Below are 22,314 nucleotides of genomic sequence, written 5' to 3'. Positions count from 1 at the left end.
GAAACATTTATCAGTAAAAAAAAAAAAAAGGGTTTTGAAAGCTACTGTAAAGAGAACATATAAGTCAAGGACCTGTAGATTTAATACATTTTATATAATACATTTGTTAATTGCATTATTCTGTAAATTTTGATTTTGCACCTGCTGAAATGTTGTACTAAGAACCTCAAACTGTAAATAGTATGTATTTAAATATTTAATAAAAATAATTTTAAATATAATTGTATTTTAAAAATAACATGTTTTAAATTATTTAAAATAAATTCATTATTTTATTAAATTAATAATAGAATAGAAATTACGTATTCATTTTTAAAATTATTTTTATAAAATTTATTATTTCTTTATTAAACAAATTATTATAATTTTTTACGTTCATACAGATACAAAGAGTAGATTTGCCGTAATATTAAACAGCTTTAGGAAGAATTTCATTGACCATTCATAATGAATTAATGGGAAAAGGAAGTAACAGCAGAGCCGTTTGGAGAAAAAAAAAAAGTGTCTTAAAAAAGCAATACTGGAAAATGACTAACACAGAAAAACCTGAACTGCAACTATTATTACAGATTTGAGCATACAAATGCAGAACGTAGAGCATGAAGCCCCAAACAGTATATAACAGTTGGACCACTTATATGCTCCAACAATACCATAAAAATCTGCTGATTTATTAAGAATTTTGAGAGAGAGAAAGAGTGAGAGAGAGAAAGAGAGAGAGAGAGAGAGTGAGAGAGAGAGAGAGAGAGAGAGACTCTTACCTGCAATGAGTTGAGGAAGCAGAAGATGTAAGCTATAGCCACGGAGAAAGGCACCAGAACTCCACACAGCCAGGTCAGGCCCAGAATCGGTAACAAAACCAGCACAGCTTTCACTGCCACCCTGAGAAACACAAACACAATCAGCCAAGGACAATCTGATTACAGCGAACAGATTCTTTTATTACAAGCGTGTATACACACACACACTGCAAATCTGGTGGAAAAACTAGTTGCACACCTTCTGGCAGCTCTAGCAGACCTTTACACCATAGATGACAGATTCCATGGGTCATTCCCAGCACAACAGGAGCTGCTGCTTATTCTCACATTGTGACAATTTCCATGCTTAATCGCTTTTAATTTTGTTTAGCATAAAATTACCTCCCCATTCAGGTAACCGCTAAAGCAAACCAGCTGCACTCCAAATCGGCCGCTGCCAAGCGGAGGAAGTGTGTGTTTGATTTTCCTTGGCAGACTCCATGTTTGACCACTGGCTTTCAAGAGTCACATTGATATTTCTTACAAACAGGGGCCTTCTGAGAGTCCCACCTCGACGACTGATGCCGGAGGTCTAGACGTGTCAACGGCACTTCAAATCGAAACGCTGGGTAAATGTGGCGGCTTAATTTGTGTTGTGGTTATTTATGGTTTCAAGGAGAAGCTAAAATATCTATAAACCAACATAGGCATCAGTATTAGGGCCGGTTTTTAAAAACATTACGCTGGATTCTCGCAGTGATGGAACAGTCTGAAAGTTTACTTTGACTCCAAAAATTCCACACACACAAAAGCAAAACATTATTTGACATTGAAAGAGTCTATAATGTACACATAAATCATTATAATAAAAAGCCCAAATTACTGAGGATCAGTCAAACTCCACGAGCAGACTGGACCACCGTTCAGGAGCACAGCTGTGAAAGGGTGCCTCCATGTGGCGGCCCTAAAGACAAACAAGATGTCTTACCTTATCTGCTCAGAGACTTGCTCTTCTGGGCTGCTGTTCAGGGTCATCATCAAAGATCTTCTCTTGGCCGTGGTGATAGTGATGACCACCACACGGGTCAGAATCATGATATTCACCTGGAACACACATGCACTAACTATTAATAATCTATTAATAATCTATGTTGTTAATACAAAGACAACAGAGACTTTTATACAAACCAACTCTCTCATAAAAAAATGCAGACACATTCGATTGGGCTCCATATATTGAATCCTAGATTTTCAATATGGACTCTTTTGCAATAGCACAGTATGTCAAAGAAAACAGTTGCACAATAAAGAGAGAAGCAGAGACAGATAAACAAACCATAATGATGAAGATGACCGGGCCGGCAAAGCCCCATATTACACCGTTCTGAACGCTGAGCCAACAGTGGCCGTCTGCGGAATATTTCCCAGAAGCAGAGGCCAGTGTGATGGTGACTATGAGCACAGGCAGACCTGTTACAGAAAAGACAATTTTCTATTACGGACGTGTTGATTTAGTGGCCCCAAACAGTATATGGACGCTTATGTAAACCACACATAAAAATATATGAATTTTATTGCATCGATAACAAAATATCAACTTAGCTAACTTCGCTTTTCTGAGCATATATTTAGTGTATATACTGTATATTAAGTTCCCCTCAAGTTCCCCTCCGGTGTCTTAACAGATTAACCCCAGGGGTGGGCATGTTCCACTAACGTTTGACAAATACAAACAATTCTTGTTCCAGTAGCGTTGGACAACCAGAAAGTGTCCAAATACTGAAACTTAAATCTTCAGATTTACAAAAGTAAATCTTCAGACAAAAACGTATTTTTGTGAAATGTTTTGCATGAAAAGAGTGTTTGTTGTATCCTTAAAAAAAAAAAAAAAAAAAAATGCAATTTGGATCGCAGTATTTTTATATAATGCAATCATCTATTAACCCGTTTAGTCCCACATTTTTCCCAGCTGTGTGGGCATATCAGTTTTAGTCTTTGGATAGCCCAATGAAAGAAACTGTATGCCTTTTAAAAAAAACAATAAATATTTTTAAGATAGTTAAGTATGAGATTTATTCTTGGTCACAATTGTAACCGGTAGGAAAATACAGAGTTAGTGTGATACAGTCATTTTGCTCAGTTGCTCAGCAGGACCCAACAGAAAATTGCAAACAATAAAGTAAAATATAAAGCAATTGTGGGGTAAAAGGAAATGACAAACCAAGAATAACTGCATATTTCTTTTACTTTGTTTCATTTATTGTAATAATACTTTGAAATCTGCAATTTTATAATGGGAGTCAATCAGTCACCTATTCAAAAAAGGGTCTCTGTATTTTCCCACCTTTCACAATTATGACCACTTACATGTTTACTTATCCTGTGAGCACGATTTATATAAGGTTGAGCAATCTTATTAATAAATCAATAATAGACCCTTTTAACATTATCCGTACAAAATATGGTAGTTGTAAGTTTATCATGACATGTTTAATTTGCTTCCTTTTATGGAGCTTTGACACAGACATAATCTTTAGAGGAGTACAGTGGAATTAAATGGCTCTGGTCATGTGACTGTTTTCACCACTCATGTAAAAACATTTTAGACCCTTCAAATTTCAAACTAAATTTTGGTCACAATTGTAATCGGTGGGATTAATTTGTTAAATGGGTCTACTGTACATGTTGGATATAAATGTCTTGATTTACATTGCAAGGTTTAACTAACAATGTTAAGTTTTCAACAATTTAGATCATACTAATTAAAATTTGATTGGGTAATTTTTAAGCTTTAGCAATAATTTGGTAATTAAATGAAGTAGTGTTTAAAAGTGTTTAAAAGCTAGTTATTTTTAATTGCTTTAATTTTTGTTGTAATAGTTTAGTTCATTAAATGTTATTACCGGTAATCATTCAAGGACATATAAAATACAACAACAATAATATGAAAACAGGAGCCCTGCATTCCTGTACTCTCTAACCTAATCAATAACTGAGTCTATCACACAACCGAACAAAGGGAAGATTGGGGGCGGAGAGCCCATTACCCCAGCCAATCAGGTAGTAGTATTTCATGTGGCGGTCCTCGCTCAAATTAACGCTCACTACTTTGCTCCAGAGCAGCAGGCCCTCGACCAGCATCCAGCTGAATGCTGCCATGAAGAACAAATGCATCAGAGCTGCCACAAGCATGCAGGCCACCTACGGGGCAAAGGTCGGAAAGCAGGCTGTCTGGGTTAAAAGGTCAAAGATCCACACAAACGTGGCCACACGCCAGCTTATCCGTGACGCCAAATATGACAACAGCACTAATGTTGTTTTAAGACACTATCAGACTGTTTGGAGAACTATTTTTTTTGGAAGGTTCTAGAAGTAGACGTTTAAAAAATTATGTTTTCTTTATCTTTAAAAACACTTTACATATTAATTACTTTACATAACGCATAATAACTTTTATAAAATTGGCAATATGATCAAAAACACCCATGTAAAATCAAGTACTTACATTATTATGATTAAGTATCATTTTTTAACATAAAAAACTCTGTAAAATTGTTATAATGAATACACTGCATATTCATAAATATTAATACTATTATAACAATTATTACAATAATGACATTAAATAATTCTATGTCGAAGTTATGTATTTAACCATTTAATGGTTTGTAGCAACTTGGCACATTAATTTAAATTGTAAATGTAAATATAAAAATATCAAACAAAAAATGTAAGACAACGTTAACAAATTTGGCATACATTTTGACTATTTAAATCAGACTTAATTAGAGTTACTTTAAAAACCCATCAACTAAAGTACGATTTTATTATTATCTATGAAGTATTATATTAAAATATATTTTGAAGACCACTTATATACAGTAAACTTGCAGTTCTGTTTTGAATGTTACAAATGAGTGTGTGATAAACACCGTACCTTGTTATGAATGGCAGAACCGCTGCAAAGAAGGGCAATTTGGGCGAAGGTCAAAGATACAAAAAGATTCTTATGAACTGATGTCCGTTCTGATTTCGGGATGCTGTTAAAAAAAAAAAAACAATTTCAATCTTTTCTCCTTGATTAAATTTTGCCATCATTTTCTTCACCTGGATTTACAATAAGATATATTTTATGAATGTAATGGTAAATCTATAAAAAAATACAAATAAAAAAAAATGTTATACTATAGAGAAAAGCACAGACAAAATTCTTCTTTTTTGGGGGGGGTTTACAAGCAGTCTTGTAATCCAGATGAAGTTTGTGTGTTGATTGATTAGCAGCAAACAAGCCATAAATCTCTTAATGAAATCAGCTTGGCTTATCCAGTTCTGATTAACCTCCCTTTGTGTGACCCTTTCCTTTAATTATCTCCCCTGTTATGTCACCATAAAACTTCCGCTTCGGGCTCATTTGGCACAGAGCGCTAATTAGCCGATTAGTGGTATTCAATACTGATTCAGCCTCAGAACTGTGCGCTATTGACAAACGTGAGGTGCTGTGAGCTCACATTCGCTAAGGCATGACTCTGGATTGTGAGTGACTGCGTGGCCCCAATTTTGGAGCAGAAATTATGCCATGTCACGACCCTGTGAACTCAACACTCTTCAGTTAGACGTTTTAGAAGCGTAAGTGTATTGTGAAGGCCTAATCAAATGATTCCATTTTCCCAAGAGGAACACATAGAAGCACACTGTTGTCGGCGTGGCAATGAATCCGTGGAAACCACTTACTCCAACACGGTAAACAGCATCAAGGTCACCACCAATGCACAGAGAGAGGCTCCGGATCCGATAAATGTCAGCTTCGTCAAAATGTTCTCCTGTTCGGTGCTCCACTGTAGGGAAAAGAGCCATCAATATACAGATCATGTTTTCCTCAGCATCTGTCTATCTCTCACTCATGAATTAGGCATCTCATTGACCTGAGATCATACAGCTACCATAAATATGAGGATTGACATCTCATACTGCACTGAATGGTGATATAATGGATGTTCATGATCATGTTTTCTCCTTATAAATTCTAGAAAGGAACTTCTGATTGGATCAGGTTTAACCGTGCACAGTTCTGCATTCTCACCAAAAGGACACTATAAATGCTTCCTTGTTTTTGTAAGCTAATAGTGACCTCTAGTGGAGGAATTGTATTATAACACAAAATGTCATTAGTTAAGGAAATCGTATTTTTTAAGAAAAAATGTATATGCTTTTTGAACAATTTCAGACAATAACTTCAAAAGGCTGTAAGGATTTAATTTGGTTGAGACTGTGTGGTTTAAATCTGGGCTAATGATTTAACCATGGTTTAATAATAAAAATATAATAAAGAGTTTAGATGCCCAAATATGAGCATAGTCTTTGTTAGGACCATTTTGTTACATTTGAAACTCTAAACCTACCCTGGGCTCCATATAATTCATAAGGACAGCAAAGTTTGTGGTGTGGTTGCAGAGGCAGGAAGTGACATCAGGAGCAGAAGGCAACACTCTGCATCCTTTATTTGACCAATCACTTGTGTGACCAGCCCTGTGGAAATTGAGACACACTGAGACAAATCAGACCAAAAGAAGACACTGTACTATGGCATTACACTAGTAGGTATTTTTGTAATAAGATTACATCCACTTACATGTAACTAACATTCCAAAACACACAAACAGGTGTGACTCGTTTGGAGTCCTCATTCTAAAATGAAAGAAGAAAAAAATAATGGAAGCAATACGACAACACCTGGACCAACCAGCCATTAAAATGTATGATTTAGCAGAACTAAATATAGAACTTAATATGTATTGAGGACATTAATGGAATAGTCCACCCAAAAAATGAAAATATTCTCATCATTTACTCACCCTCATGCCATCCCAGATGTGTATGACTTTCTTTCTTCTGCAGAGCACAAAGATTTTTAGAAGAATAATTTAGCTCTGTTGGTCTATTCAATGCAAATGAATGGTGGGCAGAACTTTGAAGCTCCGAAAAGGACATAAAGGCAGCATAAAAGTAATCCATAAGACTCCAGTGGTTTAATTCATGTCTTATTTAGCAATATGATAGGTATGGGCGAGAAGTAAATAAATATTTAAGTCCTTTTTTACCATAAATTTTCCTCCGTTACCAATAGGTGGCGATATGCATTAAGAATGCAAATTGCCAAAAACAAAAGAAGAAGAATGTGAATCTTGATCTGTTTCTCCCCAACACCTATCATATCGCTTCAGAAGACATGGATTAAACCACTGAATGGATTACTTTTATGCTGCTTTTATGTGATTTTTGGAGATTCAAAGTTCTGGCCACCATTCACTTGCATTGTATGGACCTACAGAACTGAAATATTCTTCTAAAAATCTCTGTGTTCAGCAGAAGAAAGAAAGTCAGACACATCTGGGATGGCATGAGGGTGAGTAAATAATAATGAGAGAAGTCTTATATTTTGGTGAACTATCCCTTTAAGTTTAGTTTACAAACTGAATGACTAATAAGTGTATACTTATTCTATTACCCATAGTATCTATACTTGTTCATTCAAATTGGGAATACACAAAATTGGACTTGTTTTTGAAATTGTTGAGTCATGTATCTAATGCTTCTGCACACAAAGCCGCAAAAACAATTGTGCCACATTGACCTATACAGTATTTCATCAAATGCACCCAATAAGCCCATGCAATACAACCCTGAAGGTTACAGATTGTTTGTTAATTTTTTAATGGTGTGTTTAAAAACGTTTAAAATGATATGGTAGCATATTTGATGGAATGATCAAGAGATTCACTTTTTTTACCTCTTTGTAAATATGAAAACTGCTATTAAGATTTTTGTACCATAATCCCAGTGGACAAGGTGTACTGGACAGAGACAGGAACATTCTCTGCCCTGGAAACATCTCGCACTGTAGCTGATATAACCGCCGTGGCTAGCTGACCAGTGTGACGACTGCAAATAAACAAACAAAACTGTTACAAAAGTGCACAATGATAATTGTGAGAAATATATACGCTTTAAAGATGTGGATTTTTCAAGGCAGTCAGACCATTTTGGTGTGGAGAGAGTCGGGAAGCTCTTGCTTACCTCTTGCTGTCTGCCTTTTGATCAGCAGGGGTGTTCACCTCCAGTCTGGACAACATCTCTAATAGATGGCTGTAGTAGGTATGAATAAACATCACTTCCTCATGGCCTGTCAAGTAATACACAGTACATGCCATCAGCTAATTGATTTTCACCGATGAAAGATGTAAAGCAATAAGCAAGCCAAAACGGAATGTATGCAGCCAAAACAGCTCCACATGGGACTGAACATAAGCAGTATTGCTTTGTAAGTGAGTACATATTATATAATATCATATATAATCAGTTTAAAATAACATCAGAAATATTTTAGTTTACAACATTCCAGCCATGAAGGTTATCTGTAGAAATAAGCAAACTAGTCAAAGTACGTCATCCCTCACCAAGAGAGAAGATTCTTTGCACTTCAGTCTCTGGGACAAGGATCTCATCATGGCTGTTGAACTGGCTGCCATGGACTGAGGGCTTGTACATACAACTGCAGCTCATCTGTGACAACTTCCGTGGCTCCAGATGAACACCTAAGAAACCATAAATCTTGTGACTCATCCATCAATCCACTGTTTGTACAGTGTTTATGTGAGACAACCAAAAATAGTCGTGGCTAAATATTAATAACTTATATTAAATGAGGTAAATGTTAAATATTAGAACTGATTTGTTTTTTGTGACTGTGAGAGTGCAACACAAACACAAGTGGCTCCATCGTACCAATGTACTTTGTTGACATTGTGTAGCTTTTGCGTTCGGGCCAGAGTGAATCCGCCAGTGTCCACAGCAGCTTGTCAATGCTCTCTACAACTGTCAATGGTCCGTGGTAATTCTAAGAAAATACAGAAAATGTATTCATAAACCTGACAGAAAGGAGTGACCACCCATTTTTTCAGCAGCCATTCATCTTCTCCATACGCATGTCAGAAAATTCTTCTATAAAGAGTTCTAAGTCTTGAACCACAGCAACCAGCTCCGAGATGAATCACAACATTACAGTAAAAGTAAAGAAATATTTTGTATTTGAATTTGCATTTCATATTTGAAAAAATTTAGGAAACAAAAACAGATGTAGAAGACTAAACACAGGAATTTTGAGGGTTAAATACAAGTTAACCTTTTAAGCTCTGAAGGTGTTTTTAAAGATTTCCTATTTCAGTAGCATGCCCAAAATTAAAGGTTTATACCAAAAGGGGTCAATTATTTAATATAATTTTAAATAAAACTTTAAAAAAAAATTAATGACAGATTATGATAAATTATGAGACTCTCAGGCTACGAAACTGCTGAAAAATCACACAAAACGAGCCAAAAATGTATTTTTCTGATTTGACATTATATATCTCTGGGTGTAAATAAGGTGGCTTTGAAAAACTTTTGTTTTGTTCCCAATCATGTCAACTGTTACTGAGAAAAATGTTGTGTTGATAAGACAAAGCAATCAAAAGTAATAGCATTACAAATATAATTCATCCTAGTGTCCAAAAATGTCTCCAAGTGTCCAAAAGCCTCTCCAAACAAATAATACATAATAATTGTATATAACAACTAATTACACATGCAAATACAACAATGACTAAAGGTATGCTCTCCCTCCAAAGCATGCAGGCATAAGTAACGAGATCTCATTCAGTTCCATTCTGTGTCATTTGAGCCATCATTGAATCTGTGTCATTTCCTCGCCGCCATCTCCTGGTGGAAATATGTAATTACAGTGAACGATCCTCTCTGCCCATGTTCGGATGACTTCCACCTCTAGTTGCAGCGATCTGAATCCTAATTCGATTGGTTTAGCATTCCATGACACTGGACAACTTACTACATCATTTCCAATTAAGTCATCTGATCCAGGAAAGCTAACATGTTTTTAGCCAGATAGTACATTATGTGCTGTATGCACACTGTGCTTCGTGTGGATTATATAATGATCTATGCATTTAATTACGTTGTATGTGGGCTAGTTTTAAAGACAACCGCCTCCTCTAAGTTTATTTTTGTGAAGTCATAAGCAAAAACGCGGCATATAAGCGACACCTGTTTACATGTAACATTCTATATGTCAAAGACATATATTTAGCTGTGTATATTTTTGTCTGTGAGTAAAACAAACTGGTTATATTCTACTCTTTGAGAGCTTTCCGATGACATATGACACATTGCTATTTGATCAGTCTGATGTTTTTCCCGATTAAAATAATATGTGCAGTGCAAAAATATTAATAAATTATCCAAACGAAACACTTCTGATTTGACTGCAAATTTCAAAGCACTTCTTCAGTTTTAGTTATAATGCCTATATGCATTGTAAAGTACAGCTTCTAAGCTTTAAAACAGTACCTATTTTGTCTTGGTCAAGACTTTAGTTTAGTTTCATTTTTTGATCATTACCTTTTTCTAGAGTTAAGCTCCACTGCCAGCAGCTGTGCTTTTTTTAACGGAGTGAATAAACTACACATCCCATACAGCAGTGTCTCCCAACCTTTTTTCTACCACGGCACACTTTTTACGACTAAAAAATTCTACGGCACAACACTATCCCACATAGGCTAACCATCATCAATATTCTTCCTTTTCAAGAACTTGTCCATGTTTTCTGTCCGTCTTAGTAGCGTGTTTACTTGTAATGTTTGAAATTCGGCTATGCAAAAAAACACACAAAACAAAACAAGTCACATAGGTAGGCTACACTGTGTGAGGTCACAGGTGGATGGATAATGAAAAAAAACAACAAATTTGCTTCTTTTCTAATTTTTAGATTTATTCTTGCAATGCCACAACAAATTACAGGGATGCAAACTCATGAGGGGCAAAAAAGGTAAGACAATCACTGGTCCATGAAAATTTTTTCTGGGGATGTTTTTTTTAAAGAATAATCTAAAAGCACCAATTCCAGCTATTTTAGTGATTCAAGTTTATTCAAGTTTACAATTGTGCAGAATTAGCTGCAAAATAAAGAGTATTTTGGTGAGGCTTTCTTCTGTTTCACAAATTTGTTCATTGTTATTAACTGATTAGTTCAGTGACCCCTTCTGGAATGTCACTAGGTGAGTCAGTGAATCATTTTGAGTCGTTCATGACCGAAATCTACCAAGAGACTTTATAGTGTTTAAGCATTAAAAGAACAAAGCAGATCTATAGTCTTCCTTCAGTCTGAGCATTCTTTTTCATCTAAAAAGACAACAATAATAGTCTAATAATAGTGAGTTTCAATAACGTCCTTACCTTCTCCTTTATTAAAACTTGCATGGCTACAAATCTACTGACTTCAGTATAAGAATTATAAACACAAAGCAGATCTACGGTATAATTTTCCTACAGTAGCCTATTTAAACTGCTGAGCATGGCTTTTATCAGAAAAGACCACAACAATAGACAAATAATAATAACTTTGAGTTTCAATAATGTTCTTTCGTCATTGTAAAGCGCATTTTACATGAGTTGAGTCGATGCGTCAACGCTCCGTTCAACACCAGCGTCAAGCGCCGCATTGCCCTCCACATGACGAGTTGCAGGAAGCGTCACAGAGGGGCGATTTTACGAGTTTGCCACGTAAAAAAGCAGAAGGTGTGCACAATAAACATTGAAAATGGTGGTGTGAAGTGGCGTCACTTCATAGACTTCAATGTATTCTGCAGCGCTGACACGAGTCATGTGAAAGACCCTTAACGCGTATAAATATCAGTCACTTTTGCACATTAATCATTGCTCTTTACAATCACAAAAGTGACCGATTATGGTTTCAAAATGGTGAATTTCTCCGAAAGGTGAGGAGATTGGATCCCTGAAATAATTTTTTTTTTCATGCATTTATTTATTTTTTGGAATTTGATCATTTTCCACGGCACACGTGGATGGGAAACACTGCCATACAGCACTGCAAATGATATAACCAAATATATCATAAATATAATGTATTTTCTTATCGGAAAACGCCACTTCCATCCTTTCTATTTTAACGCTACAACATCCTACAGTAACTTAAATTAGGTAGGTAGATTGCCTCCACTAGCCTGCAAAACTTCAAGACTCGCTGTTGAGATTGCTGAGATTCACGTTTTCATTGTAACAGCAACTTCTCTGATTGGTGGATCTCGATTCAGGATTGTGGATAGTGTAGTTCTTCATCAGGAATTTGTTATTAAACATGATTTTCAAAGTTACACTGACTTGTTGGTTTAACAGAACCATCGCTATACAACTTCGAAGTTCATGGTAGGTCTGTCTTAGTACATTACTACCCAAAATCGATTTTGCTATGGAGATTTTACAATTTTTACTTCAATCCTGTTGATCTGTACAGGCAATGCAAGGTAACTTTTCAACATACCCCATGTGCTTTCAAATCCTTCCACTGTTGGGCCATATCAGGGTCAATGAGTCTGCAGGCTAATTCCAAGCAATTGCTGATAATGGACATGAAGACCTCAGAAGGAACAGCTATTTCATTGTGTTGAGTGGCTGATGCCTTCTTGATGGTTTCAATGAGGTACATAAGATCAGAATGTGTGATTATATTGACATTGCTGTCCATAACTCTCAAAATGGTACTCAAGAGAGCGCTACTGCGATTAAGTTCATTTGCTGGGAATAAAGTTACATTTTTATTCACAGTGTCCTGTAAAAAAAAAAAAAAAAAAAAATAGATCAAGTTGAGAAATTACACCAAATTACAAAAAGTCTGTGACCACTAGTAAAAGTGCTTCTATTTTGCATTTTTCTAAATTAATATTTTTTTTATTTATAGAACAAGCATAACAATTTGAGTGAAGATTCAAATTAAAAAATGACATGAATGTACTGTACGTATATGGTATGTCCCCCTTTTCCTTTAATTACAGCATGCACTTGAGCAGGCATTGTATGATTCAATGGAAGCACGGAAATCTGATCTTTTCTGACTTAACATGGTCAGTGACTCCGAAAAAATTATTTGATTAGTGAATTAGAAATAGTGCAGAATAGTAAATATTTATAATTATTTTATTAATTTTTTTGTCATTAAAGTTTCTTTTCTTTTTTTATTATTACTTCTTTGATATAAATTCATAAACATTTTTTTAAAGGTTTAAATTGGATTTTGAATCCTAGATTTTCAATGTGGTCTCAGACTTTTGCCCACCACTGTATTTGTCACAATACTGAATATATTTGAATTTAATACAATGAAAGACAGGTAAAAGAATAAAAACTGTGAAAGAAATAGGTTAACCATTTGGCCATTTCTTGGTGAAATCTAGAGTTTTTTAGCAAATCTAATAAAAAGCAGCAGTGAGACCTGTCAAACTCACAGGTTTGGAATTGAACTCATTGCTGACTTGTGTGAAGAACAGGGTCCCAGGAAAACCAAATGAGTTCTCTGAAATGAAAAATTGAAAGACATGGATCATCTCAAATGTTCAGAACGTGCACAAAAAATATAAATGCAGCTGTATGTATCAGACACATTTTTGTTCACTGATCTGTGGTCTCATATATATGCAATGTGTGCAAAGGCTTTACAAAATTTCTAAAGAACACATTTTAGAATCGATAAAAACCAAACTCAAATTCAGAATGTTACATAGCATGTGGTCACCTTTGTGGAACAGGCAAACACTTCCCCTACGTATCGTACAAATGTCATAATTCCATTTCCCACTTGCAGTGTGAAAGGCAACACAGGCCTCATTGTTAGAAATTAAGTCATCTTCAGAAGAAAACTTTTGAGGCAAACTTGGACCCAACCAAGGGATGATAAGTTGGTCTGGTGGTTGACTTTTGATACCTAAAAGAAATATGAACAAAACATAAATAACAGTGTACAGTTAAAAGAAAAAATTTGGCCTGTCAATCGATTACAATTTTTTATCAAATTAATTACACAATATGCTGATTTATGAATCGAATAAATGGCACATACCTGTATAAATTTTTGCAACAAAAAAAGCTTCTCAAATGACAATAATTCAATATAGAATTATTAAAAAAATTATAAACAGTTATATTGAAATAATCATAAATATAATATATATTATAAATTTAATCATTTAGATAGTTAAAATGCATTACATTCTTGTGGCAGACAAGTAAAACATTGATAAGACAATACAAAAAGTGGCTTTAGAAGGCAATATTTTGTTTATTTCCATATTATTAAACAGAAGCCTATCATTGGCCTACAGTCCACAGCGATCCATAGTGCAATTGAATTCGTTAATCTGTCAAAAAATAGATTTATTATAAGGGCTTTTCTAAGGATGCATCAAAGTACACATGCATTAGACGGACGCTTTTGGAGTGTCTCAATTTGGTTGCGTCACTTCGTAACCACAGCGTTTTTAGGTCGCTGTATAAAGTGTTTATAAACATAGTTTAAAATTTGGAAAAACACGTCTCGGGAAAACTGCATTCGGAGTTGCACTCTGTCCAGATGTGTTTGAATGTAAGAACGTGTGCTCATCTTGTGCTGTTGCCAGTGTCAAACAAGCCCATAACCCAAGTTTGTTCTCTGTACAGTCGTGTGTTGCCTATACAGCTGGAGTTTCACTTACTGCCCCCTGCTGAAAACAGGTGGTACTTCAAGCTTGAAATTGCTCTGATGGTGGGAATGTTCCTTTTTACGGTCCGGGAACATGATTAATTGCGTTAATTTTTTAACACATTATTTTCTATCACAAATTAATAGCACTGAAATAACACATTAAATCGACATAATTTTGAGCATAGTTTATCAGTATGAGGCCACCAAACAGCAGACAACCCAAGTTTGCTTCAAGCCTGCCAAAAATTTAAGGTGATGTCAGAATGAGTCATAGTTATCACACTCTCCAAATTCTGGTACATGTATAGACCACATCTTCTCTTCTGAAAAGAATCAGGAACTTTGGATCCATTAATCATGTGGTGGCCCCGTGTCAAATGGGAAGTTAATGTTTTGAAGGGTGGGTCTCAGAATTACAGCATGGATGAAGTATTTACAACCATGTTAACCAGACGTAACCAATCACAACTTTGCTGAGACTGTATTCACACTGGCAGAAGTCACTCCAATGGCGGCCATCTTTGGAATGCTCTTGGGAAGCTATTTCCAGTCATGAAAGTGCATCTCCTATTTACTTGAATGGGGGAACACCTAAATCTCTAAAACGGTTGGTCAAGATTATGATCAAATAACATATTTCAAATCAGCAGCAAACTCTGACAACACTGGAATCCAAAATTGTGTTTCTTTACCTCAGATTACGCTAAAAGACAACATTTTTCCGACTTGTATAGCTAATGCGCATGCGCGTTCTCGGGTTGATAGGCAGGCGATGTCTGTATCTAAATGGTGATTGGTTCTTTTACCTGTAAGACAGGAATTCCTTTCTACATCCATTGACCATTGGGTATTCCAATTTCTCCCATTCATTTTAATAGAAGTGGCCTGTCTCTGCTAAATAGTCTTTGACAAAATGAACCCAATTCAAGTAAGGCACAACCCCAAAACCACCTCCACTGGAGACCAATGTATACTTCGATTTTCTGTGTGCAACTGCATCTTGCGCACAGTGCGTGTGATGCAGCCTAGTTTTTTTTAGACTCGTGGGCAGTCCGTGTCTTTGCCTGCCATTGACTGTTATACTATTTTATCACAAAGCAGTCGTAGTGTGCCTAAGTGAACGTGTCCATATGGCCTCAAAGTCAAAAGAGTATACTTTGAAAGGCTGAGTGCTCGACTGTGCGCAAAACGTAACGGCATGCAGAAAACAAAGTATACCCTAGACTTAACTCTACCTTGACATGGCGAGTTCCCCCTACGTGTCTGTAGAGAGGTCTCTATTTCCAGTACAGACTCACTCCATTTGAAGAACAGGCCAGAAGGAATGGGTGAACAAATTTTTTCCATGCTTCGAATTTCACTGTCGGCCAAAACACGATCCCACATGTACAGCTGCGTAATGTTCCCGCAGAGCGCCTTATCATTTTTGTAGCCTCCAAACGTGTCTTGCTCTTGTCCAATGATGAATAGGCCATTGCCCTCGATATGGCTTGATGAGTTGAGGGAACTCTCAGAACCCACATTTGTTCCATCCGCCCAGATGGTCCATTTGCCAGTATTCCCGTCCCAGCTCACACATAAAAAGTGCCAGAAAGCATCGTTGGCAAAGGCTGATACGTAGGTAGTTTTCGAACCATGCACCAGCAGTGCAAGCTGGATGGGTTTGTTCTCCACAATTTGTGCTTGGAGTTGGAACTCATTAATGAACGACATTATGGAATATGAGAAAACAGTGGAAAGTCCATGGCAAGTAGGTTCAAACTGGAGGTAAGTGCAAACAGTCAGCGCCTCCATGTTAGGGAACTTGTGGCGCAGGCGAGCCGATTTTCGGTGAGGACGCACCGGAAACTCCAACATGTACATGTCTGGAGGGCCTGGAAAAAGAGCAAACACTATCTGTTAAGTTTTCAAAACAACCTGACATAAGCATTGAAAATGTTTACCCAACATCATCACAACAGTTAGTTAAGGCAGGGCATGCTGGAACTACTTTCTCCGCTGTGTAATATCCAAATGGCATTGACATCCACTGCAGCTCGTCATCATTTTGCATAACTGGTAATCTAAGCAGAGCTTTTTGTTGGAGGACCAGGGAAACTTGGAATATGGCACTCACTGCTTATTTTGGAAATGTCTGCTCTTTCAATCCATACAGGCTGGGTGATGTTGAGAGACCATAGAAAACTTGTGAGGTTTCGGATCTCTTCAGCACTGGATGCCGCCGCTAGGGTCCCTGAACGCTGATGGCAGAGTCTGTGAGCAGCATGCCATTGTTGCCGATCTGGCACATACTCGTAGTAAGTCTCGTCATGTGTAAATAGGGTTCTGCCCTCCACTGTAAAAGCAGGGATAATTAATTTACAGACACAAAAATGATCTCAAAATCAAACATTAGACATTGCACGCAATTATCTCATGGCTCAGGAATGTTTTGCAGTGCAAAGTGACAAAAAGGTGTTAAGGAAAGTACTGTGGTTGTTCCAAACCTGTATTACTTTATTACATGGAACACAAAAGGAGATAGGGACTGACAGCCTCAGTCAGTCACCATTCACTTTGATTTCAACTTTTCTTTTACCAAAGGTAATTGAACAGTAACTGAAGCTGTCATTCTGCTTTTTGCTCCAAGGAACCCATATCAGACAGTTTTGAATCAGGTGAGTAAATAATGACCGAACTGTAATTTTCAGGTGAAACTATCCCTTTAGGTAAAATAAGAAGCATACTATAAACAGCGGTATTTCTGCACATGTGATTTCAAACTCTTTCCTTACTTGAAATCACGTAGTGCTGTTCCAATGCCACTCTAATACTATTGTCTAATGTGTTCCATAATAATAACGTGTATAACAGATATTACACCTAAATATGAAATAATTATAAACTTACCGTAAAACAAAATACAAAAAAATACAAAAATGCAACTAGGCCTACCTTTATCAATACAGTGATGAATGAGTACCTAAAAAAATACAAGTGTGCAATAAGTATTGTTTATAATAAAAATAAAAAGAAAGGCTAAATATGATGTATTACTTGTTATTACCATATTAAATGTTCAACGCATATTTTATTAGGAAAGATTATTGTACTTACAATAACATTTGAGCAAATAATTTCCAAAAAATTCATCCTGCGAACAGAATTAACAGTGTTACAAATTTTTCATGAACAATGAAAAACAGTTTTAACTTGATTACAGAGTTTAAACATAAAAAATATTTTTTAAAAATTACAGAACTATTAGCCTATTTTAAACTCGCGCGAACGCTCAACCATCTCTGAATACACATGTAAATGCCTCAAAAGATGAATAAAACTGTCCCTTACCTTTCAACTTTCGCTGATATAAGGGAAATATTTAGTTGTAACACGTTAGTACGTCGTAGTAGAGTACTGTTACCGCGAAGAGTATAGTAAAGCAAATGTTTTACAGACTCTTTCCATGGATGTTTTTCAAACTGTGAGAAACTCTTGCATGAGATCATAGAGGATTGAGTGCGCGCCACCCGCGCTTCACTTCTGTATTCGCGAGGAGGAGAGACTCATACCCCGCCACTCCCCTCACAAACAAATGTTACTTTACTATTTAAAGGAATATTTAACACAAAAATGAAAATTCTCTTATCATTTACACGCCCTCTTGCCATCCCAGGTGTGTATGACTTTATGTCTTCTGCAGAACACAAACAAAGGTTTTTATAAGAATATCTCAGTTCTGTAGGTCCATGCAGTGCAAGTGAATGGTGACCAAAATTGACCAAAATTGTTAAGCTCAAAAAAGCACATATACGATGCATAAAAGTAATCCATGTGACTCAAGAAGATTAATCCCTGTCTTCTGAAGCAATCCAATCGATTGTGGGTGTGAACAGACCAAAATGTAACTCCTTTTTCACTGTACATCTTACCATTGCAGTCTCTAGGCACAATCATGATTTCAAGCTCAATTACACTTCCTAGTGCTTGACACATGCGCAGAGCACTAGAGTAATCAAGCTTTAAATCACAATCGGCAAGGAGACTGCAGACGTCAAGATGTACAGTGAAAAAGGAGTTACATTTTGTTCTGTTCTCACCCAAAACCAATTGGATCTCTTAAGAACACATGGATAAAACCACTAGAGGCAGTGGTGGCTCAGCAGTCAAGGCTCTGAGTTACTGATCAGAAGGTTGGGGGTTCAAGCCCCAGCACTGCCAAGATGCCACTGTTGGGCCCTTGAGCAAGGCCCTTGACCCTATCTGCTCCAGGGGTGCTGTATCATGGCTGACCCTGCACTCTGACCCCAGCTTAGCTGGGATATGTGAAAAAAAAGAATTTCACTGTATATGTATAACATGTGATAAATAAATACAATTATTAAAATTATTAGAGTCTTCTAGATAACTTTTATGCTACCTTTATGTGCTTTTTGGACCTTCAAAATTTTGGTCACCATTCACTTGCATTGTATGGACCTACAGAACTGAGATAGTAGAAGAAAGTCATATTTATCTGGTATAGCATGAGGGTGAGTAAATGATGAGAGAATTAAAATTTTTAGGTGAACTATCCCTTTACTGTTAATGCAAATTTAGCTTTAGTAAGTGGTCAGCAATAACTGTAATTGTAGGTTGTGTGGAAAATTAATTTTTAATAATTCTCATTATGCTTCGTATCTTTTCTATTATTTCTTATTAACTGTAAATTGCTTTCTGTAAATGAACCAAACATGTTCAAATGCTTAGATAAATATTTTCTCTTTTTGTAGCCAAGTCAACTGAAGTTTCTTTGTATGGCCATCTCTGACAAGGTCAGAGAGGAAAAGGGAGGCAGAGAACTGTCTTATCAGAGGACACAGCCGAAGAGTGAAAAACATCTTATTATGGAATGTGCTGAGGAAGACTAGTGTGGATGAAGAATAGAGCATTTCAGGACATGAACCTGTCCTTGTAAGGTGAAGAAAGATAGGAGGTTCTATGGTAATTATTTTTATATTTAGCCAATCATTTAGTTGATTCTTTGTCTTTTAAAAAATGAATATGCATGATTGTTTTGGATAAATATTCTGTACTTTGGAACTAACCTTTGTAGCTCTCTGAGGTATATTTTGGTAGTTGAAGGGCTACCCGTGCTCGTGAGTAAGAATAAAGATTTTCTTTGCTTAAGCTTTACCACTGGAGTGGCCTGATTCATTTTACAGGTGAATTTCCACCACAGTTGTCTTGATTTCATGCGAACATTCTCACATGGGTAGTGTACCTCAGATAAAATTACCTGATTAAAAAAATAACAAATTTAAAATTAAATGGGTTAGACCAAATAAAAAAAGTTCATACAAATATCAACATAATTAAAGAGGAAACAAGAATTTGAATCCCAGCAGGTGTTTATTACTGATTTTATAAATTACTGTCAAACAGTTACATGATCCAGAGTAAATGCTGCTACACCTGGCAAAAAAATCACATTCCCACACTTAGGAAAATGTTATATGCTTGTGCTTCCAAGCCTGTGCAAAGGTTTCAAGTGCAAATATATTTTCAGCAGTAAAGTGTTTTATGAGCAATTAGGAAATAAATGACCCAACAAACAAAATTACACTACCATACAAATATGTGCTTGGCCATTTGCAAAGAATGTATGCCCACTCTCATACGTCATACAAATAAGCCCTTCATTAAAATCCTCATACCCAACTATAATGAAATCTACAGGTTGTACAAAATTTGTTCAGATAATGTTCTACAGCACTACAGAAAAAAAATATTGTATGCCTGAAGGAGTGTTAATATATAAAAATGTAATCGTAAATATAGGAGTTAACTGTAGCTGTAACTATTACACACAATGAGGTTATAAACATGACTAGTACCCCTAATCACACCCAGCGGGCATCTCTGGAACACGTGCTAATGCCTGAGGAGAGAGAATACAAAACTTTAGGGACGGTTCGATTCCTGTTGTCAAAACCAGGTTCTATGAGATCCGCTTTAGCAAAGCAGCCATCTTCTTCCAGCATTCCGTCTGTGCTTTTATCAAACACATCTGTCAAAGCATTCAATGCCGAGTGCACTTCATTGCGAGCAGCCATAACACTCCTCACACATGTAAGCTGAAGACTGTCAGCACGAATGCCTTCCAGTTGCCGCGGAAGACCGTTGATGACATTGTCAATCGTCTTGGATGAAGCCTGTATTGCTTGTCTGAAAGAACTGAGGCCAACGTCGCTCCCCCTCCCTATATTATAAATTATACATAATAAAATAAAGTCATCAAAAATGTGTCACAAATGAAAGTGATTCACGTTCATGTTATTGTGGCAAGAATGAGGCACCATACCCTTCAGAGAGCGTGACAGAGAGGAGTGGAGATCTGCGATTGCCTGGTTTAACTTAAGGAGTTTACTGGCTGTGTTCTGAACTCCACACACGTCTGAGCTTTCATCGTCCTCTGTACATTTTTCAGTGGAGTCCGACCTTTCCTGTGAAAGAACAGGAACAAAAAACATTGTTAAAATACAACATAAAAGGTTTCTTTTTTAAAAGCAGTCCATACAAGAGGCAGACCGATTAATCAGTGCCAATAGTTGCTTTTTGGAAATATCTGTCATCGGAAAAAAATGTTTTATTCCTCCGTGTTCAGCTGTGGCCGGCGTTAGAGGATACTACAGTTAGAACAACTAGATTCTACAGTGTTTTAAATTGAACAAGGGCATGAAAAAAAATGCTAAATGGAAACATGCCCAGTCAGCACGTACATCGTGTCTCTAACATTATATCCTGTGAATAATAAAAAACCTGCAGAGCCCCTTAGAGAACAGGGTGGGGAATTTTTTTTCTGTAATACTTTTGCGTTCCCTCACAATGAGGTTTGTGTTCTTTTGCAACAAGTTTTGCGTGCCCTCGCAATAAATTTTGCATGCCCTCGCAATAGTTTGTTCCCTCACAATAAGTTTTGTGTTCCCTCGCAATGAGTTTTGTGTTCCCTCGCAATGAGTTTTGCGTGCCCTCGCAATGAGTTTTGCGTGCCCTCGCAATGAGTTTTGCGTTCCTTCACAATGAATTTTACGTGCCGCCCATCGTAATAAGTTTTGCGTGCCCTTGCAATAGTTTGCGCTCCCTCGCAATAAGTTTTGCGTGCTTTCGCAATAAGTTTTGCGTTCCCTCGCAATCAGTTGCATGCCCTTGCAATAGTTTGCGATCCCTCGCAATACGTTTTGCGTTCCCTCGCAATAAGTTTTGCGTGCTCTCGCAATAAGTTTTGCGTTCCCTCGCAATCAGTTGCGTTCCCTCGCAATCAGTTGCATGCCCTTGAAATAGTTTGCGATCCCTCGCAATACGTTTTGCGATCCCTAGCAATAAGTTTTGCATGCCCTCGCAATAGTTTGCGATCCCTAGCAATAAGTTTTGCGTGCCCTCGCAATAAGTTTGCGTGCCCTCGAAATAAGTTTTGCGTTCTCTCGCAATAAGTTTTGCGTTCCCTCGCAATAAGTTTTGCGTTCCCTTGCAATAAGTTGCGTGCCCTCGCAATAGTTTGCGTTCCCTCTCAATAGTTTGTTCCCTCGCAATAATAAGTTTTGCGTGCCCTCGAAATAAGTTTTGCGTGCCCTCGCAATGAGTTTTGCATGCCCTCGCAATGAGTTTTGAGTTCCCTCGCAATAGTTTGCATTCCCTTGCAATAGTTTGCTTTCGCTCGCAATAAGTTGCGTGCCCTCGTAATAAGTTTTGCGTGCCACCCCTCGAAATAAGTTTTGCGTGCCCTAGCAAAAAGTTTTGCGTGTCCTTGCAAAATGTTTTGCAGGCCCTCGCAAAAACTTTACCATGGTTTTACTTCAGTAACCATATTTTAACCATGATACTCAGTGAAACCATAGTGAAAATACAGAAAAACTAAAACTATGGTAATAAAAATCGTAATTATAGTTTAACTATGGTTACTGTAGTAAAACTATGGCTATACTACAGTAGTAACCGTTTATTTATTTTTTTGGCGGAAATATGGTTTCACTA

General features: G+C 36.8%; 2 protein-coding genes across 3 annotated transcripts in view; both read right to left on the bottom strand.

Moving 5' to 3' along the window:
- The window catches only part of LOC127438438 (adhesion G-protein coupled receptor D2), a 115,052-nt gene extending 97,260 nt beyond the window's left edge, over positions 1 to 17,792 (bottom strand). For both annotated transcript variants that reach the window (XM_051694026.1, XM_051694027.1), the window contains exons 1-20: positions 17,653 to 17,792; positions 17,419 to 17,455; positions 17,257 to 17,284; positions 16,439 to 16,657; positions 15,558 to 16,196; positions 13,378 to 13,566; positions 13,091 to 13,158; positions 12,130 to 12,417; positions 8,523 to 8,634; positions 8,195 to 8,332; positions 7,815 to 7,920; positions 7,568 to 7,679; positions 6,370 to 6,425; positions 6,140 to 6,266; positions 5,472 to 5,575; positions 4,678 to 4,780; positions 3,788 to 3,941; positions 2,077 to 2,210; positions 1,729 to 1,844; positions 762 to 882 (exon numbers count right to left, since the gene is read on the bottom strand). In XM_051694026.1, the coding sequence (XP_051549986.1) occupies positions 762 to 882; positions 1,729 to 1,844; positions 2,077 to 2,210; positions 3,788 to 3,941; positions 4,678 to 4,780; positions 5,472 to 5,575; positions 6,140 to 6,266; positions 6,370 to 6,425; positions 7,568 to 7,679; positions 7,815 to 7,920; positions 8,195 to 8,332; positions 8,523 to 8,634; positions 12,130 to 12,417; positions 13,091 to 13,158; positions 13,378 to 13,566; positions 15,558 to 16,196; positions 16,439 to 16,657; positions 17,257 to 17,284; positions 17,419 to 17,454 (2,850 nt within the window). In that variant the 5' untranslated portion in view covers position 17,455; positions 17,653 to 17,792. The remainder of the gene's footprint in view (positions 1 to 761; positions 883 to 1,728; positions 1,845 to 2,076; positions 2,211 to 3,787; positions 3,942 to 4,677; positions 4,781 to 5,471; positions 5,576 to 6,139; positions 6,267 to 6,369; positions 6,426 to 7,567; positions 7,680 to 7,814; positions 7,921 to 8,194; positions 8,333 to 8,522; positions 8,635 to 12,129; positions 12,418 to 13,090; positions 13,159 to 13,377; positions 13,567 to 15,557; positions 16,197 to 16,438; positions 16,658 to 17,256; positions 17,285 to 17,418; positions 17,456 to 17,652) is intronic.
- Positions 17,793 to 19,688: 1,896 nt separating this feature from the next.
- The window catches only part of LOC127438541 (kinesin-like protein KIF14), a 33,621-nt gene continuing 30,995 nt past the window's right edge, over positions 19,689 to 22,314 (bottom strand). The window contains exons 28-29 of the mRNA XM_051694184.1: positions 20,645 to 20,786; positions 19,689 to 20,542 (exon numbers count right to left, since the gene is read on the bottom strand). Of these exons, the coding sequence (XP_051550144.1) occupies positions 20,184 to 20,542; positions 20,645 to 20,786 (501 nt within the window). The 3' untranslated portion in view covers positions 19,689 to 20,183. The remainder of the gene's footprint in view (positions 20,543 to 20,644; positions 20,787 to 22,314) is intronic.

This window comes from Myxocyprinus asiaticus, chromosome 49 (genome assembly GCF_019703515.2).
Source record: "Myxocyprinus asiaticus isolate MX2 ecotype Aquarium Trade chromosome 49, UBuf_Myxa_2, whole genome shotgun sequence".
Classification (NCBI taxonomy): domain Eukaryota; kingdom Metazoa; phylum Chordata; class Actinopteri; order Cypriniformes; family Catostomidae; genus Myxocyprinus; species Myxocyprinus asiaticus.
This window is presented reverse-complemented; position numbering and strand designations above follow the sequence as displayed.